Below are 16,647 nucleotides of genomic sequence, written 5' to 3' on the forward strand. Positions count from 1 at the left end.
CAAATTTGAACATTTGTCTTGATTTGCATATTTCAGACAGGCTTGAATGCAGCTTTTCTTGGTGCAGAATATTTTGCAGAGTGCAGAGAACCCTGGCAACCGTTTTCTCAAGAGAGGGAGGGGGAAAGGCTTCAACAGCTCATCAGGAAGAGGTGAAGCAATGTCAGCTGCTCCTTTCCCTTCATGGTAAAGGAGAAGAGGCAGACTTTGCAGTATTCCTACATCACTGATCCCCTGAAGTGGTATTGCTCACTTGGCAATGGCATGGCAGGAAAAGCCAGAAGCAAGTCCCTTCCTTTTTTATCTTCTACTGACACAGTCTTTCAGGATTCTCTTACAAGAGCCAGAAATGATTTAGAGCTGCGCGTAAGCATAACTAAGGATGCCATTCCATACACTCCTACTTGTAAGTTCCATTGAGCATGGGGTGGGGTGTTTCTCAGTAAAATATGCCTGGAATTGCACCCCTAATCAAATTCAAAATCACATTGTGAACTTTAAGAGAAAAATCTCTCCCCCCCCCCCCTCTTCACTCAGGGATCTCTCTAGACAGCTTGGATTATTGTCACTCCTATTCCAGTCAATGGGATGATGACTCATTTGGCCTAGAAAATATCTATAGAGCCAAATCATGCACCAATTTAGAGAAGATGAAGGCATGGCCTCTGTGTATGTATAAGCGTTCCATATTTTACTGTAATATTACAGGAAGGTGGAAATGAAATTTCTAGCACATTGCTCACTGGAGGGCCATTGAGAGAGCATCCACCCAGCAACAGAAAATATGATGATCAGATTTGTAATGTCTCTACGACTATTATCTATCTACCCATCGCCAAAAGCTGAGTTAATAAAACTTAAGCATTTTACTCTTTTCCTTCCCGCTACAAAAACACAAATGCAAGATGATTTCATCAGCTCTAGATAATAGATATGCACATAACCAGAGGGAGGTATATTTAATAACTTGCCTAAAATATGCACTGGGTTCAGTACAGGAGAAGTACAGAAGGCAATAAAATATAATCTATTATCTCAGCTCATTTTGGTCAGGAAATAATACCGCAAAGTTAATATGGTGCATGTGAGCCTTATGAAAAACAGGCAGGAGAAGCTTACAACCTTATCTGCTGGCAGTTGCTATGATGGACGATTAATAAGTGACACTGAGAGGCATGGAATAGAAATCATATGGACTATGGAGAAAGGAAAGGGCTTGGAAATGAAACTGTCAGGTTGAGGAGGGGAAAGAGTTGATTCTACCACTGCACTCATAAAAAAGCAAAGGGAGAACTCCTTTCTGTAGTCAATCTGATGCTTCGTTGATCTCAGCAGCAGTGCAGGGGAGGTGGAATGCAAGGAAGTGCAATTCCAGGGTGTTTTTTTCCAGAGCAAGAATTATGGCATCATCTGCAGCAGCACCAGGACAATTGGGGAACCTTCTTTGCTCTGGCACAGCTTTACAGTTTTAGTATTGATTATGGCATAGCATAGAGCAGTGATGGCCAAACTTGGCCCTCCGGCTGTTTGGGGACTAGAACTCCCATCATCCCTAGCTAATAGGACCAGTGGTCAAGGATGATGGGAATTGTATTCCCAAAGCAGCTGGAGGGCCGAGTTTGGCCATCACTGGCATAGAGGAAGTCAGAGAAGTCTGCTTACCACTTTAAAGCTACAAACAGCATTGCAGGCTGGCCACTGGCCACCCCGAACACTGACCCAGCAGAGGAGGGTTGTGCAAACTCTTCTCTTGGTTGGCAGGGGTCAAAAACGGGCTTCTTTGCCAGTCAGGAGAATTGATCCCACCTGCCAAATTGGCCAATGGCAGGCAGCTTCTGGGACAGGCGCTCCTCAGGGGGCAGGACCAACTGAGCCTGCAGGCTTCAATTGGTTTTGCTTCCTGGCCATTTAAAAAGGCCCACCCCAACCTTCACACACAGTTTCCTCATTGGATCACCCACCCACCTGCTCTGAAAAGCATCTGCAAGATCGACATTAGAGCTAATGTCTGGCTCTTTCGCGAAAAAATTTAATTCTAGAAGTGCGTTGTGAAAGCCAAGTACCTTATGCTTTCCAGGTTTGGGAAGGGCTGCAAAATTAAACACCTTGGACCAGCACTGAGGGCCACACATCATGTTATGTTGGAGTTCTGGGACTGGATCTTGAAATGCATCTGTTAATGCAAGTTGTGGTCCACAAAGGCTTATGTCATCATAAATGGGCTAGTCTTTAATGTGCCACAAGATCCTTGCTTGCTTCCAATGTCAGTTTGGTCTTCAAAAAGCAGCCAAAGGGAGGGGTAATCTGGATCAGGGTTGCAGTACAGGGGGAGAAGGGTCAATTCTCCTCTCCCTTCCACAAACAATACATTTTTGTGCTCATATTCTCCCCCTTCTGTGACTAGCAGCAGCTGGAGGGAGCTAGCAGCTGGAACCACAGTATGGGGGGGTGGGCTGAACCCCTTTGCCCCATGTCATGACTGATCCAATCTCCTCCCCACCCCACAGCTGCTTTTGTGCAGCTGTAGTCCCTGCCTAGGTCTTGGAGTAGGGGCTGAAGGCTGATAACTTGAAGCTGAAGCTAAGGAGGAACAGGTCTGGCCGGTGCCAGGAAGAGTGGCCACCTGAGAAGAAGAAGAAGAAGAAGAAGAAGAAGAAGAAGAAGAAGAAGAAGAAGAAGAAGAAAAGAAGAAGAGGAGTTTGGATTTGATATCCCGCCTTTCACTCCCCTTCAGGAGTCTCAAAGCGGCTAACATTCTCCTTTCTCTTCCTCCCCCACAACAAACACTCTGTGAGGTGAGTGGGGCTGAGAGACTTCAAAGAAGTGTGACTGGCCCAAGGTCACCCAGCAGCTGCATGTGGAGGAGCGGAGACGCGAACCCGGTTCCCCAGATTACGAGACTACCGCTCTTTACCACTACACCGCACTGGCTCTCATGAGAACCCTCCATGTACACTACCTTGGGTTCCACAATGGAAGTAAAATGGGATATAAATGTAAGAAAATAAAAATAAATCCAAAGAACAAAATCACGTTGAGAATTCTGACCCCATGACCCCAGCATAATGCACTATGGGACCAAGTTGTGCTATTTTAAAACCAGAATCAAGGCAACTGTCATCTATTAATTATTCCATGGTAATTAGCACTGAATATAGCCAGTTAGCAATTAGCATTTCTTACCTTTAATCTTTCTGTTACACCATCAGTGAAACTGACTGTGAATTCAGCAATTTTGGGCACTCTGAGTTTTCCTTTGTTCTTCTGGTCTGGTTGATATTCTGTTCTCGTTTTCACAATCACCTAGGAGCAAATGTTGACATCTTAAGCTTTCAGAACAAAGCAAGCACGGTTTTGTTGACAGAAATGTTACTTTCCCACAAACCCTCTCCTCAGATAACCTCATGTATGCTGCAATCAACATATTTTTTATTTCTAAAAAGCAAGGAGGAGGAGGTCAACTAAGTGCATCATTGAAACCTCACAACTCTGAAAGATGGAATGTTTGTTTTAAGTGCATGAGCATCCTACATGTGGTAGGATCTGCGTAGGGCTCAACAGAAGCCTGCTTCTTTTCTCCCCCAGATAGCTATGCAGAAACAGCATGCCAATTTGGGGCATGGAAGATCTGGGTGCTCCACACTCTTGATGCTGTTCAAGTTACTTGGGACCCAGATTGTGGCACTAGCCTTGCAACCACTTGGCAATGCTAACCAGCATCATTCCAACTGACTCCTTCCATCTACCTGCTCTCAAAAACCTATCTCCCTGAAGCTCACTGGGTGACCAGGGAACAATTACTGTATCTCAGTGCGTCCAACCCCACAAGGTTGTTATGAAGACAAAGTGAAGAGGGGAGAATCATCTATGCCACCTTCTGCTCTTCTGAAAAAAGTTGGGGTGCAAATGTAGTAATAATCTGTCATCTCCAGCTTTGTCTTCCTAATAAACTGCATCCTACTGTATATTTTTCATTTACTGCTCTGCCCTCTGTGGATATTTCAGCAACCTGAATCCAGATCAGTGCTGATAATTTGCAGTCTAACTAAGGTTGGAACCAAACGTTACAAGGAGCTACTGGTGGAGATGGTGGCCTCTTTGCTGAGTCCCCTTCTTCCCCTCCATAACATGTAGTGCAACTAAACTATATCATGGCCTCTTTGCACTGTGTCTTTCCTGCCTCAATAGAGACCAGAGGGGCAGAAATTCATAGATGAAAGATGTCAGAGAACAGAGAGCTTCCATTTTAAGCCTTAAAGCTCCATATAGACCAGAGGTGGGGAACCGCAGGCTTGGGGAGCAGGTGCGGCCCTCCACACCTTTCTGTCTGGCCCTCAGAATTCTTCTGAGGCTGCACCTCCTCTCCACAGGCAACAGCCTTCCCTGCTTCATACCCTAAGTATTTTTGCCTGGTTGGAGCATGTCACTGAACTTGCTTGTCTAGATGAAAGATAGAGATGGGTATACGAGAGTGTGGCAAAACTAGCTTAATGTTCAAAGGCAAATTTGCATGTTTCGCTCATCTCGCTTTGCCTCTAGCCCTGCCTATCGCTGGCATTTGACTTTTGAAAGGTTGTCCAGAAGGGAATGTGGTCCTTAGGTTCAAAAAGCTTCCCCATCTCTGATATAGATCCTTCTTCCTCTGCTCTTGTATAAAACTAATTTGGGTCCTGTCTGCCATATTCCTTGACTCCCCACCCCAAAGAGCAGCCAGCCTTAATGCTGGTCATTTTGGTTCACTTATACAATACACACATGCTTCCCAGGTCTTCATTGTGTTTTGTATTGCATTTTAACTTCAATGGGTCACCTTGGGAGCCCATTTTTAGCTGAAAGGGAAAATAAAATTAAATATATTTGAGAGAAGAAAGTCTTTTTTTCTGTTGCTGTTTTTTTTCCAGGAGTGAACACCACTGTGTGAATAACTAAGCAAGTATTTAGATTTTCCATCCAGGATTTGTGTTCTAGATTTACATGGTGTTGTTCATAAGAACCTCCCTCAGCAGCATGGCTGGCTACTTGCTTTCACCTCGTTCCAAACACTTGAATCATTTTAAAACCCACGAGCCGGAAAAGCTCTTATCGTCAGTAGCCCACCCTTCTCACCTACAACTAAGAACTCACAGGAGTGACTGCTGATCCTTTTCGTTTTTCTGAAAAAGGAGCTCTTAGAGTGAGCACTGATAAGGAGTGAACCACTAGGACTTATCAACAAGGAAGTCATTTTCAATGTTTCACCTTGCCAAGAGAGAGATAGCGAGTGGGAGAGGGAGAGAGAGAGAGAGAAGTATGCTGAGAGATTTAAGTAGGATGAACTGACAGCAATCTCCTCTCTGTCATATTTTGTAATTTGCCCTGTGATTCTTTGATGAAAGGTGGCTTATAATTAAAAATCATCAATCAATAATTCTCCCCTTGCCCTGCCCCTTCGTAACTAGTCTTCCTCCTGTCACTCTGAAGTTATCTGCTTTTTAATTGGCAGTGCAATCCTATGCCCAGCTACTCAGATGTAGGCCCTGTTCTGTTTTGATCCATGAAATGCTAACAGTAACATTTTGAACTTGTTCTGGCAGCAAGTGGGCACACCTCTGAGCAGAGCAGTTATTTGCAGACAGGATCTCACTTGTTCTGCCCTAATGGCAGCATCCAGATCAGATGTCAGAAGGCATGTAAAATGACAATGAAAAGCATCAAGCAAAGGTTTGTACATTCATCTGTTGGTTTTGTCAGGGGCCAGGAGTCAGATTCCTCTTTGGGTGATGGAGCTGGGGACTCTGAACCAAAAGCAGAAAGCCATGCAGAGCCAGCCCTAGAAGCACAGCAACATCACGAGAGGCTGTGACACTGCCATTCATAGATGCAGAGAACTTCACTGAAGACGCAGTGAGACCAGAGGGTCCACCATACTAGGAGACTACTGTGCCTTTAAGCAAAGCAGTATCTTCCAATGGGGGGGCTAACAATCAGGATACAGCTGCTACTATATAGGGCTGCTACTATTTAGGGCTGAGTCTCAGTTTTGTCCTTGCTGAAGCAACATGGGAGTTCTGTGTTTCCTGAGCAAAGCCTGAGTCCTTCCCTACTTTGTACAGTGGTACCTCTGGATGCGAACGGGATCCGTTCTGGAGCCCCGTTCACATCCTGAGCAGAATGCAACCCGCGTCTGCAGGTCATGATTCGCCACTTCTGCGCATGCGCATGATGTCATTTTGAGCGTCTGCACATGCGCGGGCGGTGAAACACGGAAGTAACCCGTTCCGTTACTTTCGGGTCGCCGCAGAGTGCAACCTGAAAATGCTCAACCTGAAGCGACTTTAACCCGAGGTATGACTGTATTCGAGATGGTTGGACAGTGTTCTCGAAGCTATGAACATGAGTTTGACCAAACTGTGGGAGGAGTGCCTGGCAAGCTCTGATCCATGGGGTCACGAAGAGTTGGACACGACTAAATGACTAAACGACAACAACATGACTGTATTGCCTTAGTTTCCCTGGTATCCAGTCAGAATCTCACCCTGTTCACAGTCTGATTTCTGCCTTGCATTGCCACAAAGCAGGACTGATCTGCTGCTTTGTTGTTATTTTTTATGAAACTCTTTTTAGAAGTAAAAAAAAAAGAACATTAAAAAAAATGTCCCAGAGACTGGGGGAGGTTTTATTAAGTTCTATGTCCTTTGGGAGAGCAAATCCAAACCATATTTTTTTCCTCCAAGAGCTGGGCTGGATGTAGGGGAGCAGAAAGTCCCCCAAGCAGTTAGACAAACCAGAGGGTGGGGCTGGATGTTTATCCTATCTGGTGGCAGCCTACTGACAGTCTTTTAAAAGGGACCTCTTCTTCACAAGGGAGTCTGCCAGTAAGAAAAAGCCTCTACCACCACCAATCCATCACAGACTCCAAGCCTTCATATACTGAGCAGATACTCATGTGGATCCTGACAACTTGCATCACTTTAGTAGTAACTATCCAGTTCTGCCCGATTCTCATTTGTCTAGTCAACCCCTGGCCTTTGACTTTAGCATTCTGAATTAGCATGATAATCCTGACTCCAGCATGCATCAGTTTGACCCTGAATACACAGGTTGCCTTATATGTGTTGCTGACATGCTTTTGACATCATTTCCCCTAGCTCACATGAAGCTGTTCCCAGTACTGTAGATCAGACAGCCGTATACTTGAAACCAGCTGTAACATAGTTAAGTGTCTTCCATATGAACCACAGGCCCTAAAATACTGCTACAGAAACGTAACTGGCATGTTGCCATTTGCTAACAAACAAAATGGCGGAGGATCCAAATATTTGAAGGAACAACCCTGTCTTGCTTTTAACATCAGTAGGGAATACCTTGTTGAGAGCACCACCACACTCTGTGGTTTGACAGGTAGCGTAGCATGAGAGAATCTTTATCCTTTATTAGGAACGATTTGACAAAACGAGAGAATTTCACACTGCTCGTTGCATGTGGAGATTATTTGTGCAGAATCTGCACCCAAAAACTCCCCAACAAAAAACCACAGATGGCCAAAATACAGAGAGAGCTTTTGAAATACCATAAGATCTCTGAGCTCTGCAGTCTTGCCTGCTGGTTATGCCAGCCGTAAAGGCACCAAGCAGTGTTCACATCCCTCTCTCATGCTTTGTTCCTTGCTGCAGTGTCTTCTGCTCCTAGCTGGGCCCTAAGGCAGCGTTCCATTTGTTTTCTCCATGCCCTTTGTGCAGCCTGGACCATTAATTATAGAAGTGTCCCATTAGCACCTGCTAAGTAATGTTCTTCAGAAAATGCATCTGTGTTCTATTTATAAACCAATCAGGCATATCACCCAGGCCCTTGCAGCTCTGCAGCGTGTGGAGGTACATATCCCACTATCTCATCATTAAATGCAATGCAGAAGCTCTGCCAGAGCATCCATTTTCCCTCTGTAGTGTCTGACTTCTTTCCAGGTGTAATCCCTTAGTATTCCTTTAACTCTTTTATTCCCTTGTTTAATTTATATCTGGTTTGTAGATGACCTATTGGAATCGATACAGGAGGACTTCCCTCCCATACTCAAGGACATCAAGCATCTATTAATGTACTTTGGAAATCAAGGAGATACAAGATGTACTAAGGCTCCTATGCGCACTTACCTGGGAATGCGTCACACTGGGACTGAATTTTGCACACATTGCAAGTACAGTGGTACCTCGGGTTAAGAACCTAATTCGTTCTGGAGGTCCATTCTAAACCTGAAACTGTTCTTAACCTGAGGTATCACTTTAGCTAATGGGTCCTCCCGCTGCCGACGCGCGATTTCTGTTCTTATCCTGAAGCAAAGTTCTTAACCCGAGGTACTATTTCTGGGTTAGCAGAGTCTGTAACCTGAAGCGTCTGTAACCCGAGGTACCGCTGTATGTTTAGAGAGCATATAGCCAGCGAATAATTTCTCAAGAAGGAGTTGGCAGCTTGAAAGCTTGCCTTTGACTTGGAAAGGCAGACCACATGTGTAGATTGTTGAACAGTAAGGGGGAATGCATTTGCACATGTTTAGATGAACTTTTGTTTTATAGACTTTCGTTGAACTCAGGGCCTTTAATTAATGCTTCAATTTCCTGCATGAAGAAACTGCCTAATTACAGCAGAAACTGAACTGCATAAATGTGTGTGGCAAAGAGTCTGCTTCATCAAATGCATTCATAAGGAGGAGTTATGCCTTGACACCCCTCCCCAAATGTTTCATTACCATTTGCACACTTTCTACCATTGAGCACACTGGTGTGGACCTCCAGCTCGTGGGTCATTTGGCCTACCAGGCTGACATCATATATTATGTTAAGTGTGAGAAATGTCAAGAAGTAGCTATGGAGATTAATACTTTCTTTGCATCAAGAAGTCACATTTTTATCAAATTGAAAAATCAGCATCTTTTTCTGAATTCAAACTAGTGTTGAAAAGGGTCTTCTGACAGTGTGTCATCGGACACCAGATGACTGATAACCACTATACTGTAATGTCAGATGCCCTGCCCACCAGTCAAAAGGGTCGCTTAGGATCCCGCCTGCCAGCCAGATCCATTCCACAACCCAGATTCACTTTAATTTACATGAGAGCACAAGGAACTTGCCTCACCCTGGACCTGTAGGTGTGCTGCATGCTCATATAATCCTTATAATTAAAGTGCCTATAAAGGATTTAATTATTGAACTTTCCTTCCATTCAGTTACATTTGGTCTCCATTAAAATTTCTCTATATAGTATTGTACATTGGTATTTAGCATGCCATCCTTGCTACCATTATAACTCACAATGCTTTCTGTTGTGAGCAGGTTTATATACATTCAACTTCCAGCAGCTGCCAGCTTACCTATAACCAAATTCCCATCAATGAACAGACATGGCGGTCCATCTCACACAGTTAATTTTCCTACATCATGCAAACAGTTTGGAGCCTTCCTCAAGTATACACTCCTCTGGGGGGTGGGGAAGCAATATAAACCAGAAGCACATGCATGGAGTTGTACCTGATCTTAAAGGTGTTCTCGTGATGGGGAATAAATGCTGCCAGCGGAATTCTGTTCTTGAGGGATTATGAGCTATCATCAGTCTTTCGAATCTTCCAAAACTAGTTTCATGAACCTCATATTCATCAGTAATGAAAGATCATGTAAGAACATTTAATAGTATGCTGTTACCACTATCAAACGATCATTGAAGAAGAATAAGAATTAGTTTTTACCTTTAAGCCCTAAATTATTTATGAGCAGGGCATCTAAAACACCACCTTTAATAAGAACCTGTCTGATACCTAAGATTTGCTTCAGAAGTCCTCCTCATGGCACTTGCACCATGTGGAAACTGGGAAGAGGGGCTTCTCTGTGGTGGCACCTTGCCTACAGAATACCATTCCCCCAACCAATTGTGGAAGCCCCGATACTTTTAGCTCGTTGCCTCCATAAAAACCTCTTTGTTCTCCAAGGCTCTTAGCAGGCTCATTGTTTTTTTACAAATTATTTTACTGCCGCTCCTATAGATTTTACTGCTTTCTGCTCCTCTGCTTTTTAAGATCTTAATGAGTTTTATTCACCGTAGTTTATTTTTTATGTCTGCTGTTTGTATCATACCATGTTAATGTACTGCTTTTGAAAGACACACTGTGAATATTTTTATAGAAAATGGGCTAGCACAGTTTTAAGTTAAATAAATAAATGTGGCGACCGTTCTCTCTTATTAGACCTGATTTCTCAAAGCCCGTATATCATGTACACACATACATTTGCAGAATCAAATTATTTTCAGATCTTTCACTCGGAACTTAATTAATCATTCCAGAAGAATTCCCTTTAAGGAAACCAAATGTAATAAATCTCAGAGTGTTGTATTCCCCCCCCCCTTTCTTTCAAACTGTTCATCATCCCACCGTTAGTCCTGGGGGCGGGAGAGGTGCTAATATGACACTTGATGATGCCTGATGGATTCCAATGGCTCTGTTCCTGACATTCAATAGCTCATCTGTAACCAGCATGAGCATGCCAAATTGCAACCTGGAGGTCCTCTTATGTCCCACTCCATTCATCCACCACCCATTGTGTCTTCCCACTTCCCAAACTTGATCCAGCAGGCAATACTTCCATTTCTCCTCCCTAGGGAAAGGCTCAGCGTTAAAGCATCTACTTTGCCTGCAGGAGAGACCCAGTTTAGTCCCCAGCATCTCCAGGTATGGCACCTGAAACCTTGGAGAGCCACTGCTAGTCGGTGTGGACATGTGCTCCATGTGTTTTAATCTGTTTTTAGCTTTCTTGTAATTATTATTTGAATGTTTTGAGTAGCTGTTTTCACCAATAATTTTATTGTTTTATTCTTTTTGTAAACCGCTTTTGTAAACTACGATCAAGCAGTATATACATTTATGAAATAAATAAAAATAGGCAACTCTGCAGTAGATGGAGCTGGGGTCTGGCTCATTGTAAGACAGCTTCCTAAGCCCCTATATTCTTCCAATCTCACAGCAGTGCTCCTCCAGAGACGGAGCCCAATGGTTAGACGATAATGGTGTATGTGCTCACTCTACTGATTTCCTTTAGATACTGCCCAGGCTATTCAAACAAGGCAAAACAATTAACACCTGCCCAATACCCTTGAAGCAGAAGGGTAGAACTTAAAATGCTCTCTGAAAGAACCTAGTAAAAATGAAGTTATGAATAGGCGGGTAGAAAATAAAGCTAACGCGCACACAAGGAGCCACAAAACATAAGGGATTGTTTCAGCATGAGACTTGAAGGAGAGAACCTCACCTATGATGGAAGTGTTTTATTATGAACTTAGGCTACAGAGTGCTCCAGCTCACAGGAGGAGAAGTCATGGGTGTTACAAAAGAAACAGGATCAGGATAGGACAAATGTTCTGGGCTTCCTCTTCGTACGCTCCTAGTGTGACATCTGATGCTAGGCAGGAGATCCCACAAGACACATTGCACCAGATGCTCAAGAACAGGTGTGGGTCCCTGCTGCTGAGTAACACGTGGAATGTTTGCTAAACGCCCCTTTACAGAACCATTGGGTAGGTAAAGAGAACAAGAACATGCCATTCACAAAAATAAACTTGGGTTGACCTAGATTTAAAAGCAGGCCAGGCTAAATTAAGGACTATTACCTAAGAGGCTTTCTGCTCCTCTTTGAAGGTAAGAACATTAATGACTTCTGCTATAACCTCTCCAAGAAGGTTCTACGGTGACTAATATGACTCGCAGAATGAGACAGGAATACTTCATATCAAGGAATGGAGACTGAGATAGTGACTTGCCTATAGTCACCAAGAGATCTGCAACTCAGCCTGATTTCAATACTCACTGAGCCAGACTAGTGCCATTCCAAAATCATGGTCGTTAATAAGGCTTAAATGGCACGTTCACATCACTTGACTCCAACTCTAGATCTTACTTTCCTGTTGACTCAGTTAAAGGCCTCAGTACTGTGTGATGTTCAAAAAGGAGTCCCACATTCTTGCATGTCTCCCATATACTTTGCAGGATTCCCTCAGAGCTAGTTTGTGTCCTACCTGCAGGTCAGTCTCCACTAACACCTGAGCCCCTGCTAACTAGCTGATGGTGATGAGGTCCAAAGGCATGTACTACAATCTCATTCTGAAGCTGCACTCCTCTGCCCTTCCCACCAACAATCCCAGAGGGGCTGGCAAGTCTCACTCCACCCTGGATCCTTCACAGGCAACCTCTCCTTTCTCCTTTCCACAACTTGCTAAATTATACCTACTTCATGGTCTCAGAACTATGGATTGTACGCAACATGGTGCTCTAAGAACGTTCCACCATGCAAGGATTGCTCCTTTGTGTTTTTGATTACATTAAGGGCCCCTCCAGATATTCTTTTTATTGTGCATTATCATTTGTGCTCATGATGCTATCAGGGTGGCTGTATGCAATTGCACTTTCAATGCCATTTGTACCTGCAAAAACTTCAGGGTGGTTATATGGCTTCAGCTTCTGTTGAGGTGTGCCCCTTGGTTTCCTGCTAAAATCCCATAACTGTTTATGCTACAACTGTTCCAGCTCTCTTTAGAGTCCCACTTTTACTGCACCATAGCATAAGAGCATCTCTGCAAGGTGCCAGAATGTATCTGCTTCTAACCCATTCCAACATGCTTCCTGATGATGCCAGATACTGGCATCCCTGGAGAGGGGAATATTTTTGTAGAAATGAGCAATGCTTTAGCACAGACAACCACAGCCTGGCCATAAAAGCATGAAAAGTACACAAATGACAGTATAGTGGATTAAAGTGGGGGAGTTGCAGGGAGGGAACACAGACAATGAAGTAGGCAAAGTTAAAGTGTTGTTGCAATAATGCGGGAACACTGGGGGAGCATCGCAGAACAACTGATAAGTGGGGTGACATCTGGACAATCCAGTATAAATCCACTTCAAATGAACTATTAATGCATCAACAATGGCTGCTCAACATATCTACGGGGAGCAACAGTTGCGGCCTCCTCGTGCTCTGCCTTCAACCCCGGCAACTAGAGCTTGCTCACTTGCCAGCCACTGTTGGGGAATTTCCCTTGGCCGGTGGTAGCAAGGAGCAGTCTTCTGACCAAAGAGGGCAAATGTGAATGGGCCAAAAGGAAGCCCCAGTGGAGGGTGGTGCCTTGCTGGCTGGCCAAGCATCGGCTGTTGCCCTGCCCAGTCTGGCAGCAAGGCTTAAAAGGCTGGCAGCACATGGTTTCCACACCTCACATAGAAGTAGGGGGGGCACTGTGACTAGGACCACAATGTATTACTTCGTACACCCACAATAGAACAGCAGTCTGGAGCAGGGGGTGGTTAAGAGTGTTTGGCTCAGATTTGGGCTCAGAATAAAATATGCTATTTTCCAGCTTTGTGGAGGGGAGATATTTGAGTTTTCTGAGCTCAGTTCTGACTGGGGGGGGCAGTTTGCCCCACGACTAGCAGCAGATCACCAGCTTTGTAGGAATGAGCTCAGTTCCATGGCAAGGCCCCGAACCCTCCCCCTATGTTGGAATAAAGACACTTGACACCCATATTTTAGGTAAATGGGCTAAAAAGGGCCGCAACTTTATTGGGTACAGAAAGTGAGTGGTATTGGCTTAGGCATTGGAACAGACTATATCTGACTCCTGCCCGCCTGCAGGAAGTCTCAGAAGGGTTAACCACAAGTAGGGGGAGCCCCGTCGATGGAAACCAACTCGAACCAAAAAAAAGGGAGCGAGTTCCCACCCACAGGCTGCTTTAAATGCTGCACACCACACTCCCTGGCCAACCAGATTGGTTGGCCTAGGATGCGTCATGGAGGGGGGGACTCCCTATGATGCAGGGGCTAGCCACACCCCCGCGCACGGGGCAGGATCGTGTCCAGCCTGCAACTCCATTTCCCCGGGGAAGGGAAATGGCTTTCCCGTATTCTCCACTTGAAAGCTCTCAGCTAGCAGGGCTGGGAAAGAGCTCTGAGGCCTTGGAGAAGGCTCCCAATTAAAAAGCAACAGTACTAATGGACCAATGAACTAGGTCAAAACAAGGACGCTCCTTTGATAGCCCTTTGATGGAAATCCAAACAAGTGAAAGAAGATAGGAGACCTTTAAAAAGGATTACAATAGCTTGCTTTCCATGTTGAAGAATAAGAAGACCCAGCACTCTGATTTGCAATTATTCAGAATCCTTCTATCACTTGAGGAAATCCAGGATCATTTATGCTTGCACTTAAAACTTGTCCTTTCCTTCTTTGCCCAGGATAGAGCGATAACATTTAACAGAGCTGGGCATCGTGAACGCTCCTAAATTATTCATTTCAGGAAAGGATATGTAGGCCTGATGTAATTCTCGCTTTGCCGCCAAGGAGTATATAATATGTTGTAGGTCAGGTGGTGCAAAAAAAGTGCAGATCATGAAATTTTAAAATACTGCTCCTCGGGATTATTAATAATAGAAAGTCTCGCTCGCTGCAGGAGTCCCGGGGATTGGCAAGACTGATAAATAAAACACATTGTTCCTGCCAAGGAGATTGATTGCTTCCAGGTCCAGGATTGGCCTGTGCACTCTTCCAAAGCTCACGGTCAGGGCATTCCCCGAGCAGGAACAAGAAAAGCAAACTAAGGGTTTTCATACTTTTTGATGGTGAATTCTGACTCATCTAACTCTATATTCAAAGCTCAGGTTGCTTTCGCAAAGGGCTGCACGTTTCTGTTGTTCTCCAGCTACAATCTCTGTGGCAAGGACAGTCATTGTGGCCAAACTGGACTCTAGGTTTTAATGTGCCCAGCTTGGGGGTAGTGAGGGAGAGGTCACCTGAATTTCACCTTCAGAATCCCACAGAAGGATGTCAAGAGACAGCCTACATGCTTTTTCCCTCAAGGTTGCAATTCTACACACAAACTTCCCTGAAGAAAAGCTCTGCTGAGCACAGGGGGAATTAATTCTGAGAAAGCATGTACAGGATTGCACCCGTCTTTTAGATACATAGTTAAGTTTCGCCCTGAAGCTTGCATTTATTATTTATTCATTTGTGGCATTTATATAAGCCATCCAACGGCATTGTTCTCTGGGAAGCATAAAATAGTAAAATGCTGTATTAAAATGCAATGTCCTTTCTCTTTGCCTCCATCTCCACCCCCACCCCCATCTCGCCCTCATCTTTACTCTCCTCCTGCTTGCTGGCTCCTTCCTCTCTGCTTTCAAACATGCTTCTGTCTTCCTCCATATGGAATAAAGAAACAGCAGACTCTCTCTGCTGCTGCCATGCTGTCCCCATCTTTACCACTTTGGGCTGAGAAGAAGTACACAAACAAACCAACGTCATCTTTCATTTCACCTTTAAATCCTTCATACATCCTATCCACAACCATGGCCATCATATATCATCTTCCAACGCATACCTTGACCCTCTTCTGTCTAGTTTTTGCCATTCTCACTTGCTTGTTGTTTCCAGTGACTTTCCTCTAGCCAAACTGAGTGGCTTCTCCTTGTGTTCTCAAATGTCTCAGTCTTCCTCTTCATATGTTCCTAGTGTGACATCTGAAGGTGAAACTCCTGCATCTCCTATCCGATGTGAGTGCAACTCATACCGCATGGGAGACGCATGAGGTCCCACGTGACATACTGCACCAAAAGCTCAAGGAGCAGGAAATGTGGATCCCTGATTCTGAGTAACATTTGGAAGTTCTGAGAATATTTCACATGGTATGCAAAGAAATTTCTAGAGATTTCTTTTTAGATATTCCATCAATGTCACCAGTTGAAGGTCAAAACAGGACTTAAGGTTTTCCTCAACCCTTCTCTATAAATAAGACAGTCATCTATCTACCATTTGAGTCAAACAACCTGAGATTCATCAATGAATGACCTCCCACCTTCCTTCTCCCATGTCCATTCAGTCACCAAATTTGTAGTTTCAAGCATCTCCAGTAGCTACACTTCTCTTTTACTGTTGGCCAGTAAAGCCTGTGTCCAAGCTGTGGTTGCCTACCAAACCTCCTAGGGTATCTTCCTAACTGTCCTTCCCTCCTGCCAAATATCTCTACTCCAGTTTGGTTCAGAAAGTCACTATTAGGCTTTTTTTTCTCCATTAACTATGACCATGTCATTCAGCTCCTTAAGTCTTTTCACTATCTTTTTGTAACACTTGACATGAAAGTTTGAGTCAGTCCTATAGCATTCCCCTTCTCAAGCCCTTGCTATGGGCTGAACTATACATTCAAGAGTGTCACACAGTACTGCCCCTCCGGAGTCTACATCACTTCACACAGAGTGTTTGAAATGCTTTCCTACATCAAGCTGTTCTTGCCTGTAGAAAGACTTGACCCTTGGCATGTGAGCTTTTCACAGGCAGTATGTTTTTGCAAGAAGAGAGCATTCAAATTTATAGTAGTAGACTATCTGCAGTCTGAATCAGCATTGTGGGTCAGCTCTGCATCCCTTTTCCCACTTCTTTTTACACCCCTTCTCTCAGGCCAGCCCTATCATTAGACAGAGTGAGACAGGCATCTCAAACAACCAATCTGGGGTGTCATGAAAGAACAGCAAATAATGTTGTTGCTATTTTATTTTTATTGTCTGGAAGTATGAGTGATACTTGTTGGATGCCAGAATATCTTGGCTGACATTGGGCACTAGGTATCAAATGTCTAGAGGAAGTGGGGGGTTTTCC

The 16,647-nt window shown here is 44.3% G+C and overlaps 1 protein-coding gene across 2 annotated transcripts in view; it reads right to left on the reverse strand.

Annotated features, from left to right (window-relative positions):
• NSG2 (neuronal vesicle trafficking associated 2) overlaps positions 1-16,647 on the reverse strand; it is a 51,751-nt gene that overhangs the window by 21,039 nt on the left and 14,065 nt on the right. For both annotated transcript variants that reach the window (XM_083594238.1, XM_083594239.1), the window contains exon 3: positions 3,184-3,303. In XM_083594238.1, coding sequence (XP_083450364.1) covers positions 3,184-3,303 — 120 coding nt within the window. The remainder of the gene's footprint in view (positions 1-3,183; positions 3,304-16,647) is intronic.

The sequence above is a fragment of the Podarcis filfolensis genome (genome assembly GCF_964270895.1).
Source record: "Podarcis filfolensis genome assembly, chromosome: 2".
NCBI classification, from domain to species: domain Eukaryota; kingdom Metazoa; phylum Chordata; class Lepidosauria; order Squamata; family Lacertidae; genus Podarcis; species Podarcis filfolensis.